Source organism: Carettochelys insculpta, chromosome 3 (genome assembly GCF_033958435.1).
Source record: "Carettochelys insculpta isolate YL-2023 chromosome 3, ASM3395843v1, whole genome shotgun sequence".
Taxonomy (NCBI): Eukaryota; Metazoa; Chordata; order Testudines; family Carettochelyidae; genus Carettochelys; species Carettochelys insculpta.
Window position 1 is genome coordinate 146,640,568 of NC_134139.1, and position 20,951 is coordinate 146,661,518.

The following is a 20,951-nucleotide window of genomic DNA, read 5'->3' on the forward strand; positions in this document are numbered from 1 at the left end:
CCTAAATTCTAATACAATCCAAGCACTTTCACAATGGGGAATGCTTTTCAGCAAACTGGGCTCTCTGTGGCCTGGTTCTGGAGTTTGCTGCTCTCACTGAAGGACTGCATTAGTTTGAAATGGCACAAATCTCCCTGCTGGGGCTGGCCAGAGACACTGGAGAGAACCCCAGTGCTAGACTGCTATAATTTTTCCCAGCCACCTGAGAAAATTAGATCAACTTTGTATGCCATTTTCTATTAAGGTCCCAAAAGTCTCTCCTCAGGGCTCGAAGGGGACAGGTAAAATACCTTTGTTGGGCACTCCACGCCTTCTTTGGCCTTTGTCAAGAGATGGAAGAAGATTCTTTGCTTGTTGCTGTACTGGCCTCTCATTGTTAGGCATAAGGAGTCCTCTGTCCAGCAACTTCCTATTTGCCAGGATACAGTGTGTCATGGGGTGAAGCAGGGCAAAATATATCCCTCTTCCCTGATGTCTGGCCAGAGAAGAGAAATCCCAGAAGTGGAAATGTCCTCTCCTGGCTTCCATGTCTCTGTCTGTCCTCCTTTTCCATTTCCTCTCGAGTGTAGAAAATGAGAAACATCTGGCCTGACTATACTAACCTCCTTCTAAGTTGCAAGAGAACTGTGCAGCCCACTGGCATTGTAAATTCAGACAGTTTATTGTTTTCAGCAAGTTCTCTGTTGCAAGTAAATGAAGTGTCAGACAAAGAACAAGTAAACAAATGATTTCATTATAGCATAAAAGTATTTTATTGGCCATATTTATATGTATCTCTGAGACCTCATTGAAATTAGACCCTCCAGAGCTTCTGCGCAGAAATGTAGCTGCAGAGGAATCGTATCATTATTTCAGATCAATTCAGCTGACGGAGTTTAAAAACTGTATCAGTTTATTTATCTTGAACCCACCATGCATGTTGTGCTTGCTGAGCCACCATATAATCTTCTTGAGCTTTTCCAACAAAATCTTTCAGGTCCTGCAGGCGCAGTGATTTGTCTAGCACTGACCTACCACAATATACCAGTGCATGCTGGACAGCATTCTTCTTAAGCAGCTCTTTGGCCTTTGTAGTGAAGTTCTGTAGATTTTAAGTTCAACTCTGCAAACACTTGAGAGCGCCTTCAGCTACAAGGGAGAGACTCCAAGTGACTTCAGTTCGTGTTGAAGTAGATCTTTAGTAATGAGTACATAATTGTCACTCTGGGGAGTCCACTGAAGTTGCTCTGATACCATTGTCTTTACCTAGTGAGACAGGTAGATGAGATCGTAACTATTCCTTGGTCTGGAATTAACGGACCAAGGTACTAAAATTTCTTACTTCTGTTCTAGTTCCTCCCTCAGGACATAGTATAGTTATTATAAAAAGTTACTAGTAATTTACCCAGATTAATTTTAAATGTTTCTAACAATGGGAATCTAAACTAGTTCATAAATGAAAACACAGTTCAATGTTGTTATGATCTCAGGGAATATCACAACAATATCTTCGGAGTTACATTCTGGATTTCAGTATTTTACAGTAATTTGTATTAAATTAGTCATTTTTGGACAAAAGGCAGGAAGAACGATAGAGATTCCTAGGTTTTGCTCTGGATACACATGGGCTATGTCTACACCAGAGAGTTTTGTTGACAAAATGTGTGGAGAGTCCACATTCCCAAGTAAATTGACAGAACGTGGCACTTTTGTTGACAGCAAACTGCTGCTCCCCCATGAGGCAGAATGACTTTGTTGACAGAAAGCCAGCCGGGACGTTTTGGAGGGCCTTCTGCTGACAGACAGGGCTTCCAGGACACCGGGCAGCTGTCTGTTGTGCTACTGGTTGGCTGTTTTCTTCAGAGAGCGGCCGGGCAGTCCACCCACTCTCTTTTGGCAGAGAAAATCGCTCTTTCAATCTGCTTTGCAGTCTGGACGCAATCTGCCGACAGAAGTTTTGTTGGAAGATATTTTCCAATAGTAACTTCTGTCGCCAGATTGCTCTAGCGTAGACACAGCCCTACTGTCAGTAAAAAGCCTGATGCTTTGTGTAAACCATTTTTTTCATCTGGTATGCCATAATGTTTGTTGGTTAGAAAATATAGGACTCTTTAGATTAAGGCAGTGGATGAGATGGGAAGGAAAGTGTTCCCCTATGCATGCTGAAACAAATAAGATTATTTGGTTTTCCTAAACATTTTATTTTCTCCAACATGTGGGAGACGTGTAACACTGGTTTATCTAACAGTAGGTTTCTTGTTGAGGGATTTAGTGTGGTGTATTGTACTTTCATATACAGTATACATTCTCCCTTTCAGTGTATGGCCACACAATTTTAGTAATACATATACTTCTAATATTGATCTTCCTTGCATCTATGTTACATGGGTGCACACTGCCATCTAGGCAGGATTTTAAGAGCAGCATAAGTTTTAAAACAGAATAACAACCATTTATTCCTTGCAGAAATACTCCTGTTAACTAAAAGGGAGAAAAAATAGACAGCGAGATTTTTCTTACTTCATTCCCACACCAACCATTTGCTGAAAATAGATTTTGGAATAAAGAAAGGAGAGTGAAACATATGTTAAGAACACATTTTATTTTCTGAAGATATTTATTTTGGAGTACATTCTCTTTTTACTTTCACATAACAAACTTTAAATAAAGAAAGCCACAGAGAATAAAACTGTTGGGCTTGGTTACTTGGTTTCATTCTTACAATAGTCTTGTTCACAAATTAATATTAAACATAAATAGTACTAATTGTGTTAATAAAGTATGCATTACTCTGATAATGTGCAGGTATTTGAAATCACTTGGTGCATGCTATCAGCACAATTTTAAAGAAAGTGCCTAGAAAAATGACATTTTTCTACTTATGATAGGAATTCCAGACAGCAGATTTGTATATGAAATTTTGGGTTAATTAAAAAAAATCAGAAATAACATTGTAAGGCAGGAAAGTACTATATAAAATAGAGAATGACTAGTATATGTTTACAGTTCATACAAACAATGAATACATCCCACAGCTTTCATAACAGGACTTGAGTAACAGAATGGCATCTTAATGAAGGATTAAAACTCTGTTAGTGGGCTTCAAAATTATGTCTTCCTCTCTTAGTAATTCCAGCAGGGCCAAGTGTGCAGTGAAGGTGTGAATTAAGAGTGTAATAAACAGCATGAAATCAGACAGTCCGATCTGAAATGCTGCATCATTGTTAGCCCCTGCAGAGCACAAAGCCCTTTCAAACATTAGTGATTAGCCTCAACTCTGGGGTGCAGCAAGCACCATCTGATTTTACAAATGAGGACAGTGAGACATACAGATGTTACTGTTTTGCTCCTGAAACATGTTGAGAACCCACAATTCTCATTGAACACGCAGGCATGCTGGACCTCTGAAAGGCAAGCCACTTGTTTAGGTGCATAGATGAAGGAAATATGGCTTGATGCATCCCAGTTTGAAAACGTTGGCCTAATAGCTAAGATTCCTTTTGACTGCAGTGGGAACTGGATAAAGGACTAAATGAAGTACCTAGAGTTTTTTCTCAAGGCCATCTTGCTCTTGTGTAATTTCCCCTTATTCTCAAAGTCATGCTGGAAGTCCCACAATGCTGTTCCATGTAAAGAAACACTTTGTCCCCTCTGATAATGAATAGTTTTGATGGCAAAACTTGAGCTTTGAGCATTTTGAATTCCCTGCCTTCAAGAAGAAATTCAATTAACTGGGAATAGATTTTTAGCCTGAGGTCTCAAGATGAAATTCACACCCCACACAGATGGCCAAAACAAGGTCATGAGCTATTATGTGGCACTTAAGGCAGATCGTAGGCAGATGAACAAAGATGGTGCAGGAGGTATCCATTCTGTTTTGAAGCCATGATAACATGACAGGCTCTGTGACCCCTTACAAAGGCATCCTATGAAGGAATCTTCATTGGACTGGGTCCCAATCTTCCCTCAACTTGTCTAAGCTCTCCCTCTGGCTTGATGAGGACACAAAAGGCATGACCAACAAAAAACTTGGTAAACCTGAATGTTGCAAAACTTCTCAAGATGTCTAGAGTGTCTGAATTTATTTTTGCTCTTGTGGATGATCAGTGCCCATCAGGTTATGCAGTGAGGTCTGATTTTGGAGACATTCTACAACAAGGAAGGGGAACACTGATGGATTTACAATATAATGAAACCTTTTCTACAATAATGTAGGTCTGTTTTCTTCCCTAAGGGACAATGGCAGCTGCACAGCTACTCCCACCACTCATGTCTGACTGGAAGATACGTGATGACTGCCCTTCTTTTGATGATTTTACATTGTTTATTCATGATCAGAATATATCCTACATCCAGAGGTGAAAATAATTGGTGCATAATGACACGAGAGAGAGAGAAAAACAGAGAGAGGGAAAGCAATTTAGCAATGAAATCCATCAGCTATAAAACCATACAGAGCAGTATCTATAGCTCCCTTCCCACTGCAAATTCTTAATCAGTTTGAAAGACAGAGGAATCAGTACTTTAGGATTTTGTTATAGGAGACCATTATATACTGATGAAAAAGACAATTAATGATAGTACTCACATAATAAAAATACTGAGTTCTAATATACCATTTTTCACCAGTAGAGCTCAAAATGCTTCACCCACTTTAATACAGTTGTCCCCAACACCCCTATGAAGTATGGAACTGCTATTATCATCATGTTTACAGACAGGGAACTGAGGCATAGAAAATCCAAGGTTATGCAGGAAGTTTGTGGTGGAGCAGGGAACCGATCCCATGTTTCCCAACTCCTGCCCTAATTGTGTGGCCCCAATGTCAGAGAGTATGCAACCACTGTTCATTTTGACACAGAGATCAATTTTGCTACTTCAACATTATTTTTGTTTAGAATGTACAGTTACCAAATAAGGATTTCTTTGGACTTTTCCCCAAACAGAAAAAGCAAAGAGAGACCACATGAGTACAATATGTTTTACTGAATAAAATCCCACATAATAGTTACACAGTGAAGTCATTTAAAGATGTACCCTAGTGAAGCATTGCAAAGTGAATAAAGTTCATACTACATCTGGAATTTATTTATTTAATACAGCTGAAACTATTTATTATAGCAATCACCTGTCCTTCACTGATTTCATAATTAGGGGGAAATCTGAGCTTTTGAAAACTAGCCAAGATGACATTCAGGATGGGTTTACTTCAGAGAAGATAATCTTCTGTAGGACTTCCCGATCTGAATAAATGCCAAGAATTCTAAAGAAGGCTCCTGTACATGCTTGTTCTTTCTCCTGTCTCTGCAAAAGTACAAGATAAATAAACTGTGTATATTTAGGATGAAAGTAATGTCCATAACTTAAATATATACCTCCCCAAACTCCAATCTCATTTTTTCATTTCATGTTTAATATTACCTGCAGGATAGAAAAGCTTATTCCCTTTTACTCATAATATGTATGATTTTTGATTAAACTTGCTTGTACCTTTTTGGTGGCAGAAGACTTCCTAGACACAACTATCTTAATATCTTTTTTCTTCAATTTATTCCAGTCGCACAATCTAGCAGAAAATATTGTTCTGGAGCATTTAACTTCAAAGCTACCTTCATTATATCTTAACACTTCACAAAACATAAAATGTCATAGATATTTAAACTGTCAGTTAACAACGTACATATATTTGCTATACAGAAAAAACAACATGAAAAGAATATTAAGGTTGCAAAGGGTGAGAGTTAGGATAAGACAGAATTAAGGTTGCCCATTCAACAGTAATTTGGATAATTTGTGCATATGCATTCTTATACAATCTTGGGTGGGTAGTCTATGGCAAGTTAAACTCTCATAGTTCCTACTCCAGTGTCTTAAGTGAAAAAGAATGTCCTTCCTCCTCACTTAACTCTGTGCCTTAGTCATGCTGTTCCGGTGAGGAAAGTGTCTCATAGAAGAAACAGTAAAGAATCATGTTGGTTACAGTTACACTAGCAAGTTTTGCTGGCAAAGCCCCAGTTTTGTTGACAAAACTTGTGGAGTGTGAATATACAAAATGGGATTTGTCGACAGCATCTCAACAAAACACAGCACTTTCACCAGCAGCATTCTGCCTCAAAGCTTTGAGGCAGAATGCTGCTATCAACAGAACCTGTTGACAAAAATGCTGTATGGATGCTCTGCAGGGCCTTCTCTCGACATACAGGGTACCCAGAACACTGGGAAGCCCTGTCTGCTGTGCTTTGAGATGCCCATTTTGTTGAGAGAGTGTCTGGATGCTCTGTCTACAGAGCAGAGTGCTCTCCCTGTTGGCTTTTGTGTGTGGCTTCACTCTGTCAGCAGAAGCTTTGTTGGGAAATCTCTTCCAGCAGTGACTTCTGTTGACAGAGTGCTGTAGTGTAACTGTAGCCTCAATGTAAGACTTTCCTTGTAATATTTTGTCTATAATTCTGTATTTTTTAAGGTCAACTGAAGTTCCATCTAGAATCACATTCCACCCCTGCCTGAGGGGTGATTTGCAAGGTCTGAACTCAACACATTTAGAATAACAGCACAGATCTCTATCAGCTGACCTAAAATAGTAACTGGTGGATTTAATATGGACTGTGGATAAGTGTGTTCTAGTGGCTGTACGCAACCAAGCACATGAATCTGGCACTTTCACTTTGAAAAGCAGTGTGGTTGAATTGGTGAGTCTTGTTTCTGCCATATCAAACACCTGAGCTTTATTCTATAATGTGCTAGAAGTGACCTTATGTATCTTCTCACCTAAAATGTAAAATGGAGGAGGGGGAGAATTAAACCTTCCTTCCTCCTCAGATCGAGGTGTGAAGCTATGACCAATAATAAGTACTTTAACGTGTACAGAATATGAGTCTGTGGTAGGTCTCCTTTCGTCTCTGAGCCCAGCACACCTTCCCCCACAAAGCAAGGAGCTGTGCTGCGCCAGCACCTATGACTCAGTTTGGAGTGCTGGCTGTGCCTTACAAGTAGGAAGTTGAGTGGGGACTGGGACTGGGACTGGGAGCAAGGAAGCATTTTGAGGATGTGTAATACACTCTTTGTAGATGGCACGCAGAGACTTGTGGGGCTGCAGCAGATAGTGCACATGGAAAGTCTAGAGATTTTAGCAGCACATACAAGTGACAATTTTCAGAGGCTTATAATTCACCAAAATCTGGAGAGATTTTCATAGTAACAGCAAAAGGCACCTTATTGACCCCAGGACTATTGCCCATCTAAACTTCAGATCCCATTGCCAAACAAATGAAGGATGAAAAGCTGTTAGAGAAAGTCTGGGGAAAAATTAAGATGGGTAAAACTACCAGTCCTCCCTCACCCTCTTCTCAGGAACAGAGACTTCTACTGAATTTTTAAATACCAGCCTTAGGTAGAGAAAGCAGAGACAACTGAGATTCGCTTAAGTTTGGCAAAATTATAACTGAAAATAGGGATTGGAAGATGAAAAGAGTTTGGTAACTTCATAAACAGGCATAACTACTAGAATCACTAGTAGGAGACCTAGAAGTGGGTGGCAACCTGGGCTGCAGCGACCATGAGATGGTAGATTTCAGGATCTGGAAAAAAGGAAGAAAGGTGAGCAGTAAAATATAGACCCTTGCTTTCAGAAGACCAGACTTTGACTCCCTGAGAGCAATGATGGGCAGGATGCCTTGGGAAGTGGATATGAAGGGGAAAGGAGTTTGACAGAATTGGCTGTATATTAAAGAAGTCTTATTGAAGGCACAGGAACAAACCATCCCGATATGCAACAGGAAAAGCAAACATGGTAGACAACCAGCTTGACAACAGGGAAATCCTTGACAAGCTAAAACTCAAAAAGCATGCATAAGAAGTGGAAACTTGGACAGATGACTAAGGAGAATTTTATATATATATATATATATATATATATATATATCTATATATATATATATATATATATTGCTGGAGAATGTTGGGCAGTAATCAGAAAGCAAAAGCACAACTGGACCTGCAGCTAGCAAGGAACATGAAGGGTAACAAGAAGGGTTTCTACAGGCATGATAACAATAGGAGGGTTATCAGAGAGGGTGTTGGGCCATTACTGGATGAGGGAGGTAACCTAGCGACTGATGATGTTGGAAAAGCTGAAGTACTCAATGATTTTTTTGCCTCAGTGTTCATGGACAAGATCAGTTCCCAAACTACGGCACTAGGCAATGCAGTATGGGAAGGAGGTGGGAAGCCCTCAGTCGGGAAAGAACAGGTTCAGAGCTACTTAGAAAATCTAGAGGCACACAAATCCATGTGTCCAGATTTAATACATCCAAAGATACTGAGGGAATTGGCAGATGACATTGCAAAGCATAGGGCCGTTATCTTTGAAAACTTGTGGGGATCAGGAGAGACCCCGGATGGTTGGAAAAAGGCAAATGTAGTGCTCTTCTTTAAAAAAGGAAAGAAGGACAATCCAGGGAACTGTAGACCAGTCAGCCTTCCCTCAGCCCCCAGGAAAATCATGGAGGGGATCCTCAAGAAATCCATTCTGGAGCACATGGAAGACGGGAAAGCAATCAAGAGTAGTCAACATAGATTCACCAAGGGCAAGTCATGCCTTACCAATCTGATTAGCTTCTATGATGAGGTAACCGGTTCTGTGGAGGTGGGGAACTCAATGAATGTTATATACCTTGACTTTAGCAAAGCTTTTGATACAGTTTCCCACAACATTCTTGCCCATAAGTTAAGGAAGTATGGATTGGATACAAGGACTGTAAGATGTAGATAAAGCTGGCTTGACAGATGGGTGCAACAGGTAATGGTCAATATCTCAATGTTTGGTTGGCAGTTGGTTTCAAGTGGAGTGCCCCAAGGATCAGTTCTAGGGCCAGTATTGTTCAAGATCTTTATTAATTACCTGGATGAGGGAATGGATTGCACCGTCAGCAAATTTGCAGACGACAGTGGGCTAGGGGCACAGGTAGATATATTGGAGGGTAGGGATAGGATCCAGAGTGAGCTAGACAAATTGGAGGATTGGGCCAAAAGAAATCTGATGAGGTTCAACAAGAACAAGTGCTGAGTTCTGCACTTGGGACAGAAGAATCCCAAGTATTGTTACAGGCTAGGGACCGACTGGCTAAGTAGCAGTGCAGCAGAAAAGGACCTGAGGACTACAGTGGATGAGACGCTGGATATGAGTCAACAGTGTGCCTTTGTAGCCAAGAAGGCTAATGGCATATTTGTGTGCATTAGGAGAAGCATTTCCAGAAGATCTAGAGAAGTTATTATTCCCCTCTACTCGGCAGCGGTGACGCCACATCTGGAGTATTGCATCCAGTTCTGCGTCCCCCAGCATAGAAAGGATGTGGACACATTGGAGCAGGTTCAGTGGAGGGCAAGGAAAATGATTAAGGAGCTGGAGCACATGACCTATAAGGAGAGGCTGAAAGATTTGGGCTTATTTAGTTTGCAGAAGAGAAGAGTGAGGGGTGATTTGACAGCAGCCTTCAACTTCCTGAAAGGTGGCTCAAAAGAGGATGGAGAGAGACTGTTCTCAGAGGTGACAGATGACAGAACAAGAAGAAATGGTCTCAAGTTACAGAGCAGGATGTTTAGGCTGATTATTAGGAGAAACTACTTCACCAGGAGGGTGGTGAAGCACTGGAATACATTACCAAGAAAGTGGAATCTCCATCCCTAGAGGTTTTTAAGTCCTGGTTTGACATAGCCATGGCTGGGATGATTTAGTTGGGGTTGATCCTGCTTTGGGCTGGAGTCTGGACTGGATGACCTCCTGAGGTTTCTTCCAGCCCTAGAATTCTATGATTCTGTGATCACTTCCACTAGCCCAATGTATACACAGGCGTACCAATGTGTAAAAGAAGTAAATAAAAGTAGACATTTTTTTCATACAGATGAAATGCATTCTGTTAGGGAAAGAGCTTTAAAATGCAAATCTTGGCAACAGACAGAAAAAAAAAGTTCTATAGAATACGAAGTTGTGTATGGCCAGATGGAGGCCATTTGGAATGATCTGATGATATCTCTGCCATTTGTGTATTATAATTACCCCTGACATCTTGTATGTCAGGCAGGGGCGCTTTCTAATAGGTGTTGGCTTTTTCATGAATAGCCAGTAACTGCACCAGCTATACAGGAACTACAAATTCATGTTCACCTCATTCCTTCTTTCCACTTCGCTTTCCTACTACAAAGTGTTATTTGAAGCGCAGCTGCATACCTGGAAGTGAGCTGCAGATTTTAATAGTGCCACGTATAATGTGAGCTCACTAGCAGCCAAGGAGCTGTTGAAAGGTCTGACTTAGTTATGTGGAAACTTTGTGTTTCCCATCTTTCATTGATGAGTCATGCATCGTTATATTATCAGCTCAGTCTATGAACAGGAAAGCCATGACAAATGTAACATCAAGAGAAATAACTGCATAGGCTTGATATATTGTCAACACATACGCAACCCAGTTACAAACAAAAAAAAAACACACAAGGCAGAGAGGCCACTTTAGAATTGATCTATTTCAGTATCCTGGGATTTTGCCTAGGCTCAGGCAGAATTCTGCAAGTGAATTTAAGTACTTATGCACAGTACCACTGGGTGCAGGGTAAACCTGTTCTCAGCCAGCTGCAGGACAAGCACCCTTGTTCTTTTGTAAAACATTCAGAATTACCTGTTTAGTAGGAAATGTTTAGTCCTGTGAATGGAGAGGGATGGATTTCTATATTACTCCTTCTCTTAATTTCTATATTACTCCTTCTCTTAATATATATATATATATATATATATATATATATATATATATACACACATACACACACACACACACACACACATATATATGTTCTTTAGATGTTCTTTAGTGCTATTAAGACTGTCTATGGACCTTCTAAACCAAGGACTACCCCATTGCTCTCATCAGACAACACAACGCTGGTCAAAGACAAAGAGGGCATCAACAAAAGATGGAGAGAACACTTTAGCAACCTTCTTAACAGACCACTGACCGTGAATAATAATGTCCTCAATGAAATTCCACAACAACCCGTCCTGACAGATCTTGACTTTCCGCCCACTATAGATGAGATTAAGAAAGCTGTTAGCCAGATGAGTTCAGGAAAAGCTCCTGGAAAAGATGGGATACCAGCAGACATATATAAAGCGGTAAGTCCAGCACCACTAGCAGCATTCCATAGCGTGATGAACAGCATCTGGGAGGATGAAAACATACCACAGGACCTCCACGATGCTATTATTGTTGCCCTTTTCAAGAATAAAGGCAGCAAAGCAGAATGTGGAAACTACAGAGGCATATCCCTCCTCTCCGTTGGAGGGAAGATCATCGCCCGCATCATCTTGAACCGCCTAATAGCCAGTATTTCAGAGACAAATCTGCCTGAAAGTCAATGCGGTTTTCGACCTGGCCGGAGCACAGCCCATATGGTGTTTGCTGTCAGACAAATACAAGAGAAGTGCATTGAACAGAACATGCACCTCTATGCTGTCTTCATAGATCTGACAAAGGCATTTGATACTGTCAATAGGGAAGCCCTTTGGACCATTCTAATATGACTTGGCTGCCCAAGAAAATTTGTCCAAATTATACACCTTTTCCATGATGACATGACAGGCGAAGTACTGTCTGATGGAGCCACAACAGCCCCCTTCACCATCACCAACGGCATGAAACAAGGATGTGTTCTCGCTCCTGTCTTATTTAACCTGTTCTTTGCATGCATCCTTAACCATGCAATGAAAGAGCTGGACCGAGGTATATACTTGAAATACCAGCATGATAGTTCACTTTTTGACCTCCGTCACCTGAATGCAAAGACTAAGACAGTGCAGAAACTCCTTTCTGAGGCACTCTTTGCCGACGACTGTGCCCTTATGGCTCACACTGAAAACGATCTTCAGCATATTGTCAACAAGTTTGCTGAGGCCTCGCAACTTTTCAGACTAACTATCAGCCTCAGAAAGACAGAAGTTCTCCATCAACCTGCACCTGGATCAAATGCTCCTGTCCCGAGTATCTCCATTGACGGCACTCGGCTTAAAGTAGTGGAGAACTTTAAATACCTGGGTAGTGTCATATCCAGTGATGGATCACTGGATAATGAGATCAACATGCGAATATCCAAAGCGAGCCAGGCACTTGGCTGTCTGCGTGTCAAAGTTCTAAACCACCATAACATCCGGATGTCAACAAAACTGCTTGCGTACAGAGCTGTTGTTCTCTCATCTCTTTTGTACAGGTGCGAAACATGGACACTATATAGGCGTCACATCAAGCAGCTCGAAGCATTCCACATGCACTGCCTCCATAACATCATGAAGATCCGCTGGCAAGACAAAGTGCCCAATCTTGAGGTCCTCGAGAGAGCCCAGATGACAAGCATCGAAATGATGATTATGAAGTCACAGCTACTTTGGACCAGTCATGTCAGCCGCATGGATGCCAACAGAATCCTTCGCCAGCTTCTGTATGGTGAACTCTCCCAGGGAATCCGACGTATAGGTCGTCCACGGAAACGCTACAAGGATACCATCAAAGCCAATCTGCAGTACAGCAGTATCAAACCTAGGGACCTTGAGGACGCCGCCAGTGATAGAACACAGTGGCGTGCAACAGTCAGAAATACCTGCATTGCCTTTGAGGAAGACCGCTGCCGGCGTCTACAAGAGGCATGCGAACGACGTCACACAGCATCAGCAATGCATAACCCACAGATTGCAAACTTTCCATGCACCATCGGCGGCAAAATGCGCACCTCTAGAATTGGCTTATACAGTCACCAGAGGGCACACCATGAGACCAATAACAGATGATCTGCACAGATTTGTCATCATCGGATCGATGGACTACCATTATATATATATAAACTATCAACACAAATAATTACAAGTTGAAGAGACAGAAAAAAATGCACTACAGAACTATAACTTGATTAACTGGAACATTTCTTGCAGTTTGCTTAAAAGGCATGGATAAAAGTCCCCAGTAAAAGACTTGATTACAGGTGTGAAACAGGCAAATTACTTGCTGCATATCAGATTGATGTTCATGAGCACAATCAAAGCAATTGTCTGCTTCGGATCCTAAAACCAACACTAGCTCTGAAAGTAACAGGCCAGCCTCTCTCTAGCACTATCATCAGGAGCAAAAACATGCACCTTTAGATTCCCTTTGTCTTTCCAGAAGCAGGATGAGAAACACTCCACTCATGATCTGATACGCTGCATTTCAAGTTTTTTATGGCTCTGCTCTGGTCAGAGAAGCATGAACTGGAAGACCATCTCTGGTCTCATACAAAGTAGTTATTACAAGAAATCACTGTACTCCCTGCATACAAATGGCTTTGGAACATACTGACCTCAAAATTCTAGGTCAACAAACCACCTCACATGTAAGTACCGTGCTGAATATAAAAGCAAGCAAATGCTACAATTATCCTTTCACTTTCATAGCTATACAGGTAAAAGCCCATTATCTTTAAATATGAACTCTGCGGAGCAGATGGCTGAACATGGATCATTTGTAATTACTGCCTCTGGCAAGTAGATTAAAAATACTAACTGCACAAGAAAAAACGTGTTACGATTAGAAATAAAGGCACGGCAACAACAATTCAGGGCAACCTGAACAAGAAACTGTCAGGCCCATTTGTTTATTTTTAAGAGCCAAAGAAAATGTTTAGTCTAAAAATTAAATACTGCAATACCCCTAAATGATTATAAGCAGATGGGATGTATGAGGCGTGGACAGGCCAAATGTGATGCATAGCATGATACAGAATTCAAGCCCAAGTGATTTGAAAAAGCTATATAAACAATTCAAGCAGACTCCCCTCAAAATGCCCTAGGCCTGTCTCCCTTCACTGCTCTCAGACTGAAGAGCCAGCAAAGAGGATATGACACTCCAAGGCTGTCTATCACTGATTTCTAGCAGATCAGTCTGTGAGGGATGAAACTCATTCTGATCCCCAACACCATGACTGAGGTTATGGACCCCACAACCTGCAGATCTCCTGAAATCAGGTGGTAGTCAGTGCTAGGTCATGTCTCTACCCTGCATCCTGGCTCTTCCCTGCCTCATGGCTTTCCACTCATCTCAGTGAGCATGGCTATGCCAATTAAAATACTATCAGTTGCCTCAATACTCTCCTCTTGGAGTTTTCATGTAGCAGAGTCCACAGTACAAACTGGAAGCTGTGGAAAGGGACATATCCCCAAGTTAATTCAAGTATAGTTTACAATGACTTTGTAAATCATTGCATGGTGGTTTCCAGAAAGCGGTAAACTTGTAGGTTATGTCTACATGTTGGGTCCTATTTCAGGATGTCCTGAAATAGCTGCCCATCTCTATGAAACACACCCATTGTCTCAAAATGGTTTACAAGATAATGGGTGTGCAAATAGTGTTGCAAATAGTGTTGCATGAGGAGTACAGGGATGGCCCGAAATAGGGCTTCATTTTAGTATGTTGCATGATTTAGACATCCCCACATGCCGAAATAGCCTATTTCGAAATAAGCTATGCAACAAGCATAGTGCAAATTGCGCAGTTATTTCGAGGTTAGGGAGCTGTGTAGACACAGCCATAGTGTGCACATCTATCCTCCTCCCACACGTTCCCCGCACAGATTCCTGTTGTAGTACGCAGAGGTGGTCTCACTACCTCTGGATACTACACTGTGATCATCATTTTGTGCAGGATCAGAGATGGGAATAGACTACAATGCTGTAGAGGCTGAAGATCCCTTTTTTAAATCCCCAGGAGGGCAATTTTCTGGATCTGCTTCTCCTCTGTCATAGGAGATGTTTTCCCCAAAGTAAGTACAGATCTCCAAGCTCCATTTATAACCTCCTTGAAATTGCAAGCATTCACAAACAACAAATGATGCATTGGATAGTCACAGAGGCAGGACTCTCTGGAGGCAATTTGATTTAATGTATGATGGTGATGTCAGAGAAAGTGACCATCTAATTGGACAAATTTACTTCAGTACAGGTAAAACACAGGGACAATTTCATTTCAAAAGTAGCTGGCATTAAAAAGAAAAATATATACCCATAATGACCATAATGAAATTTGAGCTAACATAGGATGTCCTTACTTTAAAGGTATAGAGAAATGCTGCAGCATTTCACATGACATAGCGTGGTAGCTATTAGTAAATACAAAGTTTCTAAGTAGAACTACAGTATTTCATGAAGACAGGGACTCTTTGGGATGAGCAAAACAGATTACTGACACGAAAGTATAAACTTCTGAACACATGTAGGAGAGCCTTTAAAGCTTCCTATTCTGGGTAAGAAAGAAACTAAAACATAGAAGGGCAAAAGAGACCTATATACAACAGCTATAATGCTACCATTTTACAGTGCCAATGAAACCCATAGTAAGTCACCGAACTTGCTTAAAACAGATTTAATCAGAACATCAAGCCAGTCAACAGAGAAGACCTATTACAGTCATTTTCAACTTCCCTTGAAAGACTTAGTTGGCTAATGAACAGTCTAACACTACATATGATTATGAAGGAAGAGAACAGACTTTTGCTATTACATTGAAAAGAACTTTGAGATGAGGAATATGTTTTAAACATCCTCATGATATAGAAATAAGTAATGGAAATTAATACCAGTTGATAAACTGCTTGCTTGCTGGATTTTGCAAACAACTGAAATTTCACTGGGGCCGCCTCTACACTACAGTGATCCTTCAAAAGAAGTTCTTCTGGAAGATCTCTTCTGAAAAAACTTCTCCAAAGATTGTGGCCACACACAAAAAAGCAGATCTAAAGAGCTATCTGTTCTTTCAAAAGAGAGCATTTACACCCCCAGCACTCTTTCGAAAGAATGGGCCAGGAATTGAAAAATCTGGTGCTACGAGGACTGCTCTTTCGAAAGAAGGGCCCCAGAGCGTCTACACACACTTTTTTCTGAAACAATCTTTTGGAAAAAGGTGCTCTTCCTCGCCTGGGAGAGAAAGAGGGCCTCCAAAAGAAGTGCTGCATTCTTTCAAAGTCCTTTTGTAAGAATGCATTTTGTGTGTAGACACTCCGTAGGATCTTTCAAAAGAGCCCTGCCTAGTCTGAAAGATCTGGCTAGTGCAGACATGGCCTGAGAATGGGCAAAGTAGCTGGAAAAATTATACAGAAAATTCAGTATTTGGTTATTATTTGTAAACTTTAATAATAGTCCTGCAAGTATCTTTAAATTGATATGTAAGACACTGGAGAAAATGCATGTCTTCAATGCACTTTTAGGGTCAATCCTGGAAAAAGCTGAGAACTCTGTTTCCATTAAATTCAACATGGCCATTTCTACACAGGCCACTTCCTTTGGAAGTGGCATGCTAATACCCGGAGCAAAAGATGCTAATGAGGCGCGGATGCAAATTCCCCACATCTCATTAGCATAATGTCACGTGATTTGGAGTCCAGAAGACCATTCTTCTGGACTCCAAAACACCGCGTAGAAGCGCGGCCTGGTGGGGGCTTCCGGAAGGAAGTCCTCCTTCCAGAGGCCCCTTCTTTCCAGAAAATTTTGGGAAGAAGCAGCTTCTGGAAGGACTTCCTTCCAGAAGCCCCCTCGGGGCTGTGCTTCTACACAGCATTTTGGAGTCTGGAAGAACAGTCTTCCAGACTCCAAATCATGTGATGTTATGCTAATGAGGTGCGGGGAATTTGCATCCGTGCCTCATTAGCATCTTTCGCTCCGTGTATTAGCATGCCACTTCTGAAGGAGGTGGCCTGTGTAGAAATGGCCCATGAGTTGAAGATGACCAGCACTTCCCACACCTAAATGCACTATAAGCCAGAAGAGGTGTTAAAGTTCAACCAGAATGGGCTTTCATATGTGAAATAGTTGAAGCAACACAGATGTTTTCTTTTAATTAGCAATTGTTCTCCATTACTCACACTTCACAGAGTGGAAAGTATTTAATATTCTGAGTCAGCAAGGTACTCAAGCATGTGCTGCATTATGAGCATTAACTTCAGAGGGGGCTACTTATGTGCTTAAAGTTGGATATGAGCTGAAGTAACTTTCTAAACCATGACCTTGAGCAGCAATAGCCAATTCCTGCTTTAAAAATGACTAGTACTTTACCTTCAGATCTTCCACTTACTTTGGTTAGAATGCTTGTAGGGGTCATGAATAATTTTATCAATAATTAATCATGTTTCGAAGGGCATCATAGCATTTCCATTTGTCTGGGATGTAGAAAGGTTCGAAGATATGAGGGAAAGGAGTATCGTAGCCACACACTCTTGAAATAGGAGCCTCTAGGTTCAAAAAACATTCTTCCTGTTAATAGAAGAGTCAACAAGGAGGAAAGTTAGTAAAGTATTTACTTTCAGAAGTCATACATAACAAATTACATTCTGGTGAGCTACGCCAGACTGACAAACCTGAAACCCAAACATTGGATTCATGCCAGAACATATCTACTACCTGGACAACAAAAGTAAAGCTTCCCCTTGTTCTTAGAAGTTAATGTGAAAATACCAATTGGTAATAATGGTACATACATTTGATAGATGTGCTTTATGTTAAACTACATGTAGATTGTATTTGGCACATCTATTATACATCCAAACAAATACACTGTCAGTAAGCAAAATATTTCAGAAACAAAGAAATGAGTTTATATGTTCCATGCCATACTTAAAAATATATGGGAAACCAAATAATCTAAAAGCCAGCATTATTTGTTATATATGTGAACAAAAGTGATTTCAATTTCTAGTGTATTAGGGATTGATCCCAAGAACTGCTAAGCGCCACAGCTGGCACTGAAATCTATGAATTTGCATGTGCTCAGCACATTCTCAGTCAAACCTGCAATGTGTAAATAAAAACTACCTTTGCTCTGAGGATATGTCTACCCAGCAGCTAGACACCTATGACTGATCTGTGCCACACCGCAGGGCTGCTTCATTGCTGTGTAGATTTTTGGGCTTGGGCTGGAGACCAGGCTGTAGGAACCTGAGCAGCGGGAGGGTTGACAAGCTGCTCTGTTCACATGCCTTGGAGACCCAGACTTGGCAATGACTTTGGGTGTTTGCTTAATCAGGCCAGCAGGCCTGCAGAGTCCACCTAATCTGAAGGTGAGTGTGGAGTTTCTATAAAAATTCGGCATATTTAGCAACTGACTCAAGAATGGCACTGAAATCTCACTGCTTTCTCACACAGCTGAGTGAGAGCAGGAATGTAGCAGACTGGGATAGATGAATCCAACAATACATCTTCCAGTTAGTACTGATCTAGGTACTAATCATCACCTCACAAATGTTCTTTCATCTCCAGAATGTCCTCTGCAGCCTCATCCCTCCTAGCCAGAGAGAGGAAGGGGCAGGGCAGAACCACCAACCTCTTCATGTTACCCTGGATCCAACGGACATCAGGATCAAGGTAAGAGACGAGTGATCTTCATCCTTTCTCCTACATTTAATGAAAGTCTCCTGGTTGGGCTTCTCCTGTCTTGGGCCCAGCAAGGCAGGAAAAGTATTTTTTCTCATAGCACTTTTCTACTGGACCCACATAATCAATCCCTGTCAAACACCCATGTTTCTTAATAGTAGCACTGTCGGTATTTGCTCAGATTGCTGGATTGTTTTGAACTCAAGGATACTCTGCCTGCCAAGACCGAGCTATCAGCCTAGGGTTATATAAGGTCACCCATCACCGAACATGATGGCATGGATCGGAGATACCTATGATACAAATGAATTGCAGAAATACCCTGTTTCTTGAGCTATTACTCACAAGCAATTGTATGGTACCCTCTTCTTTCAAGTCAGTTGGAAACAGAAAATGCAGGAGGCAAGGATTTCCTACCCCTTCTGAACTTACCAGTTAATCACCCCTACTGATCAATTAATGAGGCTGTGTTGCCAATGTAGATGTTTTCCAATTAGAGCTAGTTGCTTTAAAAATATTCTACTTGGAAGAAAATTCCATTTAGCTGTTGGTTGGAAATTCAAATTGAAATAAAAACATTTATGTATGTTTTAAAGTATGTATATGATAAAACAATTGTACCTGAAAAAACATAGCAGGTTTGAAAAGTATGAACAAAGACTACCTCCTTACACTGGTGTGTTTGTTATGACAATGCCAGTGCATTTATTTTGGTTATGTTGGCCAACTTCATAATTTCAAATTACAGTGATAATAATAAATCATTACAAATTCAAATACTGATGTTTACTGGTGTTTTATGATGCTGAAAGAGTGGAGTCACAGGTTAGCATCAAATCACCCTGCAAATGAAGATGTATGATACTTGCTTACAGCCACCAGGTAGCCACAATAACGTTAAGTACTATTTGTACTGAAATTTCATGAAAGTTTGTGAATACATAGAAGGATGTAATGCAGCTTCACATTCTTGGAAAAAGATAAATTATGTTGTAGTGACTTTGCTCCAGAATGTTGGATTTGTGACTGAGAAACTTATATACATTTGCATTTCTTATTAGATGTTTAAAATTAATTTTATTTGTCAAGGTTGTTATTTTGTATTGTTGCCGTCTCAAGAGGTTATCTCAGGGAGCTTTTGTTATGTTTTTCCGTTTTAATTATGGTGCCATGCATCCCATCCTTGCCCTTACAGTTTCATTTCTTTGGCCCTCACGTCTCTGTAAATTCAAATACCCTCTCTAACTTCAATTCTTGGGGAAACAACTGGAAGTAGGTCATGCAATCCAATCCAGTGTCACGGCTTTTCCTAGTGAAAAGGTCAACCTATGGACTGTCTATGTGTGGACATATGCTTACTTGGCATATATGCCAACAAAAGCTATGCTTTTTCTGAGATCTGCCTTCAGTTTGGCTTTCTTGTTCACCCTTCTGTTGGTACAGAGTTTTGGAATAACAGGAGAGGAAAGACTATCACTATTTCAAACTTGCAGAGTTTAAAGCCTTAATTTACCAATCTAAATATTGCTAACCTCAGACTGGGACAAACCTCTGCCTGTACCAGGAAATCAAACTGCTTTCCATATTTAATGTGTTTGTCTTAACTGTCAACCAGAGTCATGAACATATGAATATCAGTTTTCTACTCCATGATTCATTTTTGTAACACCACCTCTTGTGTTGGTATTACCTTCATTATAGTGTGAGTTCAAGTATTAGAAAATTGGATTTTCTTTATAAAGTGAAATTAATGTTGAGCAAAGTGCTAGATAGAAACCAGAAGTCCTCTGTTTTAATTCACAGACCAGTTACAACAAGCTTTTAACAATACCTCATGCCTGACAGGTGGAAAATCTTTCTGGAGGAAAGGATAGTGTACTTTCCATATCCACAAAAAAGCAGGAAGTCTTATAGCAGCTTAAAGACTAACAATTTTATTTATGAGGTAATGAGCTTTCATGGCTAAGACCCACTTCTTCAGATAGTGTCTTTGGCCCTGTACTGTGATTGCGGAGAGTAGCACTTATTTGGAGAATAGTAATGCATGTTCAAATCAGCCTGTACAGGGTAGGGTGGAGACACTGCACAGGAATGGGAGCTCCCAGGGACACATGATGAGTAGGTCATCAGCATGCCATTCCACAGCCATCTAGCTCTATGTGCCCTGACCCTACCTCTCCTTTTGGAAAATCTGACTGTCACAGGCTCTCTAACGAAGACTCCATGCTTTCATGATAGTGCAAGCCTGAAACCCTTGCCACTCCCAATCCGGAAGTTAAGGGCTGAGTTTCACTGGAGCCTACTCCATCCCTTGTTCATCTGTACAGAGAACAGTTAAGCTCCGGCTCACAGTTGCAGTAGTAATGGAGGCTTGTGGAATGTTGCAAACACATGCCCATTAGGAACTGGACTAAGGTTATCCATCTCATCTCATTTAAGCCTTTCACTCCACAGCCATCAAAGAATAACGAACGATAGTCACTAATAAGTGGAGTTCCCATACTTACCTCAACAGGCCCTACAAACACTGTATTTCTGGGAGTTCACC

General features: G+C 40.9%; 1 protein-coding gene across 2 annotated transcripts in view; it reads right to left on the reverse strand.

Annotated features, from left to right (window-relative positions):
• Nucleotides 1-2,566: 2,566 nt before the first annotated feature.
• The window catches only part of BCKDHB (branched chain keto acid dehydrogenase E1 subunit beta), a 271,499-nt gene continuing 253,114 nt past the window's right edge, over nucleotides 2,567-20,951 (reverse strand). The window contains exons 10-11 of one of the 2 annotated variants that reach the window (XM_074990978.1): nucleotides 17,109-17,287; nucleotides 2,567-5,283 (exon numbers count right to left, since the gene is read on the reverse strand). In XM_074990978.1, the coding sequence (XP_074847079.1) occupies nucleotides 17,147-17,287 (141 nt within the window). In that variant the 3' untranslated portion in view covers nucleotides 2,567-5,283; nucleotides 17,109-17,146. Of the gene's footprint in view, nucleotides 5,308-17,108; nucleotides 17,288-20,951 lie in introns of both variants that reach the window. The other variant, XM_074990980.1, reaches the window with a different exon arrangement.